Consider the following 9562-nt stretch of genomic DNA (forward strand, 5'->3'; position numbering starts at 1 on the left):
AAATGAAAATTAAGCGCGTTATCAGTGACAAACTGGCGAGCAAGCGCCGACGAACGACTGTGCAGACTACCATATCCCACGCGTCCGCTATGGGCACCGTTTGCACTAAACCCAATTCCCAATCTGCCTCTGCTGCTGCCGCGCCGGTGGCTCAAGATGCACCAGCACGTTGGACCCCTGAGAAGACGGATGATGTGCTTGAGCAAAAGTCACGGAAACGACTCTCGCTCGCACATGTACCTCGACCCAACACAGATGAACACAGCAATGACAGCGAACCGGAAGCTGAACGAGGAGCCGTACTCAAACTGTCCAATAAAGACAAACGCCAACTCCGACTCAGCGTCTGCGGTTCCACAGCACCTCGCGCCCAAGGGAACTTTGAACAGAAACTGGAACTCCTTCAGGGCAACCTCGACGAGGACCTGGAGTCCTTCGGTAACACCTCCCTCTCCCTCCCCCTCCTCCGTTCGAACACGTGTGCGAACATGTGTGCGAACTGCCACATTATTACTTCCGTTGCAGGCATTGGTCATGTATGTCGCAAGGGATTGAAACCAGAGTCTCCGAATCAGGACGACTTCTTCGTGTACATTCTGGGAGGTGTGAGAATGTTCGGTGTGTTCGATGGGCACGGTCCGTTTGGCGACGACATTAGTCATTTTGTACAGCAGCGATTGGGCGTGCACGTATGGCATCATGCCGGGTTTGGATCTGATTATGAGAATGCGATGCGTGAAAGTTTTGCAGTGATGCAAACAGAGATAGTGGAAGCCTCAGACCGTGGGACATTTGACGCGAATTTGTCGGGTTGTACTGGTACATTGGTGATTCATGACCGTGACAAGGAGCTGTTGGTGACGGCACATGTAGGCGATTCCCGAGCGGTATTGGGCCAAGTAGATCCTCAGACCGGTAGACGTCGCGCACTTGATCTGACTGAGGACCACAAACCGACGCTTGAGGCCGAGTTTAGAAGAATTACTGCCGCTGGTGGACAGGTGAAGAAACTCGTCGGAGATATCCCACATCGCGTCTTCCTTAAAGGCCGCCAGGTCCCCGGCTTGGCAATGTCCAGGGCCTTCGGCGACCTTGTGGCTGTCCAGGCCGGCGTCATTGCTGAACCTCAGATCAACACTTACAAGATTCCACACCCCGGCTCGAGTTCCGGCTCCGCCCTAGGCTCAGCATCTGGCTCAAGCTCCGGGGCGGGGGAGCAAGCCGCCGCGAACAAACCTGAAGCCGAGCAGCCCCCGCCCGGCGCAGATGGAGGTCGCCTCCAACAAGGAGATGGCCCCGGACAGGGAGGCGGCGGCGGGCAGGAAGGTGCACAGAAAAAAGACGACGGAGAGAAACAAAGTGGAGAGAAACAAAGTGGAGAGAAACAAGAAGACGAAGAGAAACAAAGTGGAGAGAAACAAAGTGGAGAGAAACAAAGTGGAGAGAAACAAAGTGGAGAGACAGAGGGACACACGGAGCCGCTGAAGAACCTGGAGGAGTGCGGACCGTTGTTGATTGTGTGTAGTGACGGCGTGTGGGAGTTTATTTCGACGGCGGAGGCGGTGGCGATGGTATCTGACTTGGGCCCGAAGCAGGTGCAGCATAGCGCGGAGGTATTGGCGCGTGAAGCCTGGAATCGGTGGATCGACACTGAGGGCGACGTCGTGGATGATATCACGGTCGAGATCGCCTACCTGAACTTCCCTGATGCACACGCGAGTGTCACAAGTAACCAAGCTGTCCGTGCAAGCAATGATACTGCCCATCGTAGCAGCACCTTTTCCGAACAAATAGTTAGCTAGCGAAAGTAACGCCACGAACAGGCTGTTAATAATGTAACCAAAAACTCCTACTTACTCTTCGGGACCCTCAGGCTTAACATCGGCGGGATTTTTAGCAGCACCCTCAGACACCTCAACTGTGGCACTCTCCGGCTCCCCTGCAGTATCGGCCTCAGCTTCCTCCGCCGCGATCCCCGACTTCGGCTCAGAGGCCGTCGGCTGAGACTCCTCAGCCACCTTCGTCTGGGGCTGCCCGGCTTCAGATAACTGCTCAGCAGTCTGCGACTCTGCAGTCTGCGACTCTACAGTCTGCGACTCTACAGTCTGCGACTCTACAGTCTGCGACTCTACAGTCTGCGACTCTACAGTCTGCGACTCTACAGTCTGCGACTCTACAGTCTGCGACTCTACAGTCTGCGGCTCCGCAGCATGTGGTCTCTGTGGCTGCTGCTTCTTCAGCTGGCTGAGCTTCTTTCTCGTAAGCTCTACTTCGTGGTCCATCCCTGCTTTTTGCGCCTGGACTAGCAGCATTTCAAACTCCTTCACAGTCACCGCACAACGAAGCTTGGACCGGATCTCCTTCTGCTCCTGGTCTTTGGACAAAGTCGCTCGCTCTGCCGCCGTTAGCCGAATTTCCTTCGGAGGGGGAGGTAGTCCTCGCGGACGTGCGGCTCCTGCACCTATATTTTGAACGACGGTCTGTGGCCTCCACACAGACGGGGGAATCCGCAACCCGTTTTCAATGCGGCCTAAAAGGATGACCAATGACTACCGCACACATGCGTGGCTCCCTCGCACACATTTGTGGTTCCCTCGCAGATGCGTGTCGCTCCCTCGCACAGGTGGTGTGATTCCACTGCGCAGGTGTGTGACTCCCCCGGCCGTACGTTCTGGTTCTATCTTGAGACCGTGATCGTTAACGATCTTGTTTGCTTGATCAATGTAACTGGCGTGGTTGGCTTGGTTGCACAGCTGCCTTAGCTGGGTAATCACTGTCTGCAGTTGCTGGGTAGTTCGCTGCTGCTGCTGTCGCTTCTTCTTCGACTTGGACTTGGTCACCGCGACCGTCTCAGAAGATGGAGCGGCAGTGGGGGCCTGCGTCAGTGTCACTGCGGTGGGGTCGGTGTCTGATGATGTCATCGAAAAATTCGCAAAAGTCAAAAACGATTTAGAGCGAGCGCCTTTGCACCAGGCTATTTAATATACTGACCAAGACCACATCTACCTCCCATTACAGTGGCACGGATGTGTGTGTTCATGAAACGGGTGTGTGTGTTCATGACAAGGGTTCATGACACGGGTTCATGACACGGGTGCATGACACGGGTGGGTGTGCGGCGAGGTGTGCGTCAAGTTGTGTGCGTTCGTACCCGTCGATCTTGCCTTGATAGGTAGTAAGGAAGGGCTGCAGAATGTTGTCGTAAACGATTGTGGCGCCGTGAAATTGGGGCAGAGACAGCCACAAAAGGAAGGCCAGCTTCAGAACGTAATAGAAAGGAATCCAGAACAGCAATATGTCCGAGAACAATTCGACCACAGCGAACGACGCATACACAACCCAGTAAGCCAACCATTGCCTGCTGGATTGATGAGAACCTGTTTCGATCGCCTTAAAGGATTGCCATGCAGGATAAAAGAATCCAGCCATTGTTCTACAACATAAAAGGCGTAGATATCACGACACGGAGATATTCTCCGTATAGGCCAGTTCATCTCCGCATTTCCTCTCGTGCTGAATCTTACAGGATTATCTCTTCAAACTGCCCCAGAAGAAGCAAAAGGAGAACTACTCCCGTTAGAGGAACCATTGCTGGTCGCACGGACAGAGTCGACGCTATCTAATAAAAGCATGACACGACCGGGACTGGAGGAGGGTGGAAGAGGGTGGAGGAGGGTGAGGGTAATACTTTTTGGATGATGGGTATCTCATTGATATGCGACTCCAGTTGCGTCAAGGTTTCCATTGATAATATTTTATGATTGGAGGCGAAGATAACAGCCGAAAATCACGGCCCACTTTAGACGGGTCATTGCGTGGTGGTCTGGATCAGACAGGGGAGCGCAAAACATCCTTGTCTGAAAAAGCCGGCCGGCCGGATGACAAGAGGTCAGATAAGGAACCTTGGTCTAAGACTCGACAGTCAGGGTCTGAGAAAAAAAGTGAGAATGGTGACGTCTTGAAGGGAAACAACGAGCATGGAACTGACGTCCAAAAGAAAGGAAATCAAAGGCCCAGTGTGCAAGGGCGGCAAGCAGTGAAAGAGTCGGGGCCTACACAGGGCAAAAGCAAAACCCCTACCCGTTCCAGCAGTTCTACCGATAAAGCGCCAGGTCCGGCCATGTCGGTGGCGGAGCGTACCCGTCGTCTGAGCTTCGTGGGCAAGCCCTCGGGCGACGAATCGTCCAAGCCAAGTAGACTGGACTCGCGCCCGTCGAACGCGAGACCGTCGGATTCGCGGCCGTCGACTAAGGTATCACGACTGGACAAAGGACTTGCGGGAGCCAGTAATAAGTTCGGCCGTCAAGCCAGTAAGCTTGACAGAGCGGGTAAGTTCGAAAAAACTGGTAAGCTGGACGGCAAGGAGGCGGCTAAAAGGGTGGGTGAGAAAGCGGTGAAGTCAGGGGAAGGGAAAGCGGTGAAGTCAGGGGAAGGGAAAGCGGTGAAGTCAGGGGAAGGGAAAGCGGTGAAGTCAGGGGAAGGGAAAGTGGTAAAGTCTGGGGAAGGGGAAGGCAGCAAGCCCGAGAAGGGAAAGGACAGCAAACCGACCGATGGGAAAAACAGATCTACGGAGGGAAGACGGGTTGCATTTAGTCCGGATGTGGGGACCAGAAGCTCGCAGCGAAGGACGTCTGTGGCTGACAAGTCGTCCGAGGGGCGGAAATCGGGTGTTAAGCAGCAGCAGGTGGGCGTCGATGACCTCAAGTCTGGTCACAGCAGTGGTGGTGAGTCTGGTCCTGTGGCAAAAGATGAAGACCTGACGTTCGGGACTTTGGAGTGGTACCGAAGATGTCGTCAACGCGTCGACGATCATATATGGGCAGCAAGAAACACCAAACAGCACTCGGACCATTGCACGGCTGTAGTCGTGGGCTACGACTTTCTTTGGATGGGGCTCTGCGAGCAGTCTCGCCCGCTTGTGACGACTGAGCTCGACTTTAAAAGTCTCCGTAGCCGTCGGAAACCGCCACCTATCAAGAAGGAAAGATCTTCCGACGCACCAAGTGATGCCACTGAGAAGGGAACCAAAAAAGCCGATGGGCAACCTGTTTCCTCCTTCGACCGTTTCCAGCGAGAACTGCGGGCGAAAGAGGCAGCCCGGTCGAAACCGGAGAACAGCGAAGAAGAGCTTGTTGACCTCAAAAAAACGGACTCCGATACTCTATCAGTTGATGACAACAACGCCACTCATCAATCGACTAATGGGTCGTCGTCTAACAAGTTCACTTCTAAGTCGACTGATAAAGCAACTATTAATAGCACCACTAAGTCCACGAGCAACCTCGCTACTAAATCTATCGCTGGTAGCGTGGCTGGTAATTTAAAGGGTACCGTATCCACCAAAGAAACTACGGACCAGGAAAAGGCGGTCGGAGGGGCACCTGGTCCAGGGAAAGAGGAGTCTGGTGGTGTCAAAGGGGAGCAGCCTACCAAAGGGGAGCAGCCTACCAAAGGGGAGCAGCCTACCAAAGGGGAGCAGCCTACCAAGGGGAAGGGTCGTCCACCACCTAGCAAAGGTGTTGTTAAGAAAGCACCTCCACCGCCGAAGAAGTCGTCGGCTTCTAAACCCAGAGCATCCTGGTCGGGTCGGAACGGTCTGATGCAACGGTTGTTTCGGAAGAAGCAGCAACCTTCAGCAGCCCCTGATCTTGTTGCGTCCAGGGAGTCGTACCTTACGCGCAAATACAAGAAGCTCGGAGGGCTCCTGCCTGTTGGAGACCACGGGGAATTTGCAAGGACTTCGAAACCGAAACCGGAGTTAGAATTACCGATCTCCTTATCACAACCTGCAAATTCTCCTACAAACATAAAGCAGATGCAAAATTTATCGGAGAGCGTTAGAGTTGAGGGAGCTACTGAACTTGGACATACTGAACTTGGACATACTGAACTTGGACATAGTGAGATTGTACATACTGAGTTTGGTCATACTCAACAGCGTCCATGGGACGAAGCCGTTTGGCCTCGGAGATACGACTATGACGTTCGCCAGGACCGGATCGAGAAGGCCTTGTTTCCTTCGGTAAGAGCAGCGTGTGAAAAATTTCATCAGATGTCATTTAATCGCAATAGTGTGTTTGTAGCATACGAGGACCTCTTAATGCCCCAATATGTGTAAGGCCATCCACCGTAAACCTTTGCCGTAAATCTTTGGCCGTATGTCTTTGGCCGTAAATCTTTGGCCGTAGCTGCCTACCCTAGCCGCCCATGAGCAAAAGTTCTTGTAGTGAAGTCGTGGACGAGATGCTTCGGCGTCTCTTGGGAGTGCACCCCATCACATGGGTACCTGCGTCTGTATGCAGTCTAGCCGCAGTGGGATTAGACAGTGGCTTGGTCGTCTGCATTGGTAGAGACTACACGGCCGTAGTGGTGGTGTGGAACGGCGAGGTCTTGCTTTCTTCGCTGCAACTCAATCAAGACCGGGTCCTTCCATCGCGCCACCGCGATCGGGACTCTCTTGCCGAAACCGGGTGCCGCCGCAAATGGAGCGCTGCGAAACCGGACAAGCATAAGGCGGACCTGCCCAGGAACACCCGAAGCAGCAGCAAGGTTGCCGCCCGGAGGGACTCAAAGATCGAAAGGGAGTCCAGCACTGGGAAGACGCGTGACGACTCCAAGACCCACAAAGACCCGAAAACCGGAAAGGAATCACAAACTGGCACGGACCCGTCCAAGACCCGGCGGGAATCCAAGACCGGGACGGAGCCCAAAATCGGAGAGACAGGGAAGGACTCCACAACCGAAAAAAAGTCCAAGACCGGGGGAGCAACGGCTGAGACGGGGGAAAGGAAGCAAGGGGGAGCACTACCGGGCGAGAAGACGTCAGGTCCGACGCCAGTTCTCAGACTTACATCTCCATCTCCACCTAGTCCGTCACCGACTAGTCCATCTGCCTCATGTGTGTCCGCCTCCAGTTCAAAGGTGACGTCGCTCAGTCGGCGTTCAAGCGAGGCTCAAGGGACTCCGAAGCTCGCTTTGCAGCCGCCGGCTGCTTCGGACCGTTCAGACGTTAGCGTGTCTAGTAGTATGCCTGGAAGCATGGCTGGCAGCATGGCTGGCAGCATGGCTGGCAGCATGGCTGGCAGCATGGGTGAAAGTGGAGAGGAGAGGCTGTGGTCCTTCGAGACGGAGGAACCAGTAGACGAAGTGAGTTACGATCCGACGCGGTGGCCGGGTAATCTGGACTACGAAGTGCTGTTCAACAATACGTTCCAGCGAGAAGGTCGAGGGACCCCCACCCTGCCCGGCATGGTCGTCCGGGCTCTTGCACTCATCAACGTGTCCATGCGACTGCTGCTTGCACAACGCATTGTGGTCATTGGAGCCGGTAGCGAAGTACCCGGCATGGTCGACCGACTTCAGAAACAACTTTGCTCGCCCCTAGTAACTGACACCCCCAAATACCAGGTCATTGCGGCTGGAACGTTGCTGCCATTTCTGGGCATCAAGCATCTCAACATCCACAATTGAGTAACCTACCGTCGATACGGTGGGTTGTGGAACTTCGATTGATTGAAGGTAGAAGAGAAGCAAGGTGAGGAAAAGAGAGGAAAGGAGACGGTGCAGTGCAATGACATTAATAACGATGCAGCACTAGGACAACCGTCACGTCATTGGTTGTCCGAGACGGGAGAACGAGCTGTTACTGTGGAAGGTTTTAAGCCATGAGAGGTGGAAGGTTTTAAGCCATGAGAGGCAACAGGCTGTACGCCATGAGAGAAGAGGCTGTAAGCCATGAGAGAAGAGGCTGTAAGCCATGAGACAGTTTATATCAGCCGACGAGGGCCACCTCCAGCTGTTGATAGGTTCGGTCCATTTGATGAAGTACAGTAGCTCCATAGTGTCAACTCATCCAGGTTGGTAGGTAGTTACCCCGCTGAAGAGGCACGAGCCATTCTTTTTGGCCAGCTCTACCGATTCCGCAGAGAGAGGTGCTTTCATACCAACTATAGTCGTCAAAGACAACGGCATGTATCACTCCGTCTCAAGAGCATATTCCGACAGTATCTTGACGATCTCATTGCACTCTCTTATTGCACTCTCTTATTGCACTCTCTTATTGCACTCTCTCTCTCGTCCAGATTAATTTTTAGACGACCGTCCCTCCTGCAGTCCAGGTCCATTTGTTGTTCAGGACATTATCATTATGAACCACAATTCATAATGGACGGTCATAAGGCCCCTGTCTCCTTTGGGCTCTATAATCGGATCCATGTCCTCCGTATCGTCGTCTCGCATATTGGGCCCTTTGGAGATATGGCTCGAGTCTGTAGTATGCGGACTCAATGAGATCCGTCTGGACGCTGGGGAACGGAGGTGGTTTGTAGACAGAGAAGTCATGTCGGTCCGGATGCTGCCTCTCACTAACGGATCGAAGTTCGAACAAGGGACTCCGCGGATCGATCACTGCGCACAGTATCGACCCAGAATTACCTCCACTCATTGCCTTTTTGAGTTTCTACCGAAACGGGTTAGTTGTGTGGGACATTATTCATGTAGAACACTATTTCAGAATGTATGTGAATGTTGTATACACACAAAGGACAGACACTAGGTCTGTGTGTGCACACACTATGCCTATGTGTGCACACACTATGCCTATGTGTGCACACACTATGCCTATGTGTGCGGATACGTACGTGCGCGCGTGCCTACCAGATATGTTTTCTCGAATACCTCAATGACTTCCGTCATCTTATAAGTCGACTTCCCCACGTCCAGGTGCGGCTCCAGAGGTGAAACCACGTACAGCCGGTCATTGGGCTCATCGCAATACTCGGACTTGCGAATAATTTGGCCGTTGCCGCGAATGTCGATGCCGTCAAAGACATAGTCGAAGTTGGTGTATCTCCTCAAGAAGGACACGAGTAAGTTCCCCAAGGTATCCTCCTCCAGGTAGTCCGCAAGCGAGTCGTAAACTAAAGGAAAAAGGGGGGTGGACAAGGGTGGTGTTCGGGTTATACCTTCGTCGCAATCTTGCGTCCTCTGCGTCCTTCTGTTGGCAGACTTGCGCTGTTTGGACGCTCGCGACTTCGCCTCCTGCTGCAGGTGATGGGTGACCATATTGAACAACATGTACGACCCGACTCCGCCTTTGTACGTCTCGTTGAGATCGTGTTCGCGTAGTAACAATTTAAGAATTAGAATAAGGGGCCGAAGGTGTCTCCATTCCCTTATCTACAATAACAATCACTAGGGGGTAACTGTGGTGTGGGTAACTGTGGAGGGGGTAACTGTGGAGGGGGTAACTGTGGATGGGGTAACTGTCGAGGGGGTAACTGTGGATGGGGTAACTGTCGAGGGGGTAACTGTCGAGGGTAACTGTCGAGGGTAACTGTCGAGGGGTAACTGTCGAGGGGTAACTGTGGATGGGGTAACTGTCGATAACTGTGGAGTGGGGTAACTGTCGAGGGGGTAACTGTGGTGTGGACAGGTGGTTACCCGTTCGTGTATGTAGCCACTGGTTTTCATGGCGGAGTCTTGGTTGATGGTGAGGTCGACTTGTACGTCGGAGCTTTTGTCAGTGAACTTGACGATGGGTACNCGGGCCTTGGTAACGGCG

The 9562-nt window shown here is 53.4% G+C and overlaps 5 protein-coding genes across 5 annotated transcripts; 2 read left to right on the plus strand and 3 right to left on the minus strand.

The window, feature by feature from the left end:
• Nucleotides 1-2: 2 nt before the first annotated feature.
• On the plus strand, nucleotides 3-1802 carry GNI_096850 (putative protein phosphatase 2C; the record flags this gene model as incomplete). Its single annotated transcript, XM_011132726.1, has 1 exon — nucleotides 3-1802. The coding sequence occupies one exon, from the start codon at nucleotides 3-5 to the stop codon at nucleotides 1800-1802; it is 1800 nt and encodes a 599-aa protein (XP_011131028.1).
• A 51-nt stretch (nucleotides 1803-1853) lies between these two features.
• GNI_096860 (hypothetical protein) lies at nucleotides 1854-2921 on the minus strand (the record flags this gene model as incomplete). Its single annotated transcript, XM_011132727.1, has 2 exons — nucleotides 1854-2530; nucleotides 2669-2921. The coding sequence occupies 2 exons, from the start codon at nucleotides 2919-2921 to the stop codon at nucleotides 1854-1856; spliced, it is 930 nt and encodes a 309-aa protein (XP_011131029.1).
• Nucleotides 2922-3057: 136 nt separating this feature from the next.
• Nucleotides 3058-3429, minus strand: GNI_096870 (putative HVA22/TB2/DP1 family protein; the record flags this gene model as incomplete). Its single annotated transcript, XM_011132728.1, has 1 exon — nucleotides 3058-3429. The coding sequence occupies one exon, from the start codon at nucleotides 3427-3429 to the stop codon at nucleotides 3058-3060; it is 372 nt and encodes a 123-aa protein (XP_011131030.1).
• Nucleotides 3430-3757: 328 nt separating this feature from the next.
• GNI_096880 (actin) lies at nucleotides 3758-7470 on the plus strand (the record flags this gene model as incomplete). The annotated part of the gene is made up of 2 exons (XM_011132729.1): nucleotides 3758-6114; nucleotides 6228-7470. The coding sequence occupies 2 exons, from the start codon at nucleotides 3758-3760 to the stop codon at nucleotides 7468-7470; spliced, it is 3600 nt and encodes a 1199-aa protein (XP_011131031.1).
• Nucleotides 7471-8619: 1149 nt separating this feature from the next.
• On the minus strand, nucleotides 8620-9177 carry GNI_096890 (poly(A) polymerase, Cid1 family protein; the record flags this gene model as incomplete). The annotated part of the gene is made up of 1 exon (XM_011132730.1): nucleotides 8620-9177. A coding segment is annotated over one exon (558 nt), but the record flags the coding sequence as incomplete, so codon positions are not given.
• Nucleotides 9178-9562: the final 385 nt, after the last annotated feature.

This window comes from Gregarina niphandrodes (assembly GCF_000223845.1).
Source record: "Gregarina niphandrodes unplaced genomic scaffold scaffold00020, whole genome shotgun sequence".
Classification (NCBI taxonomy): Eukaryota; Apicomplexa; class Conoidasida; order Eugregarinorida; family Gregarinidae; genus Gregarina; species Gregarina niphandrodes.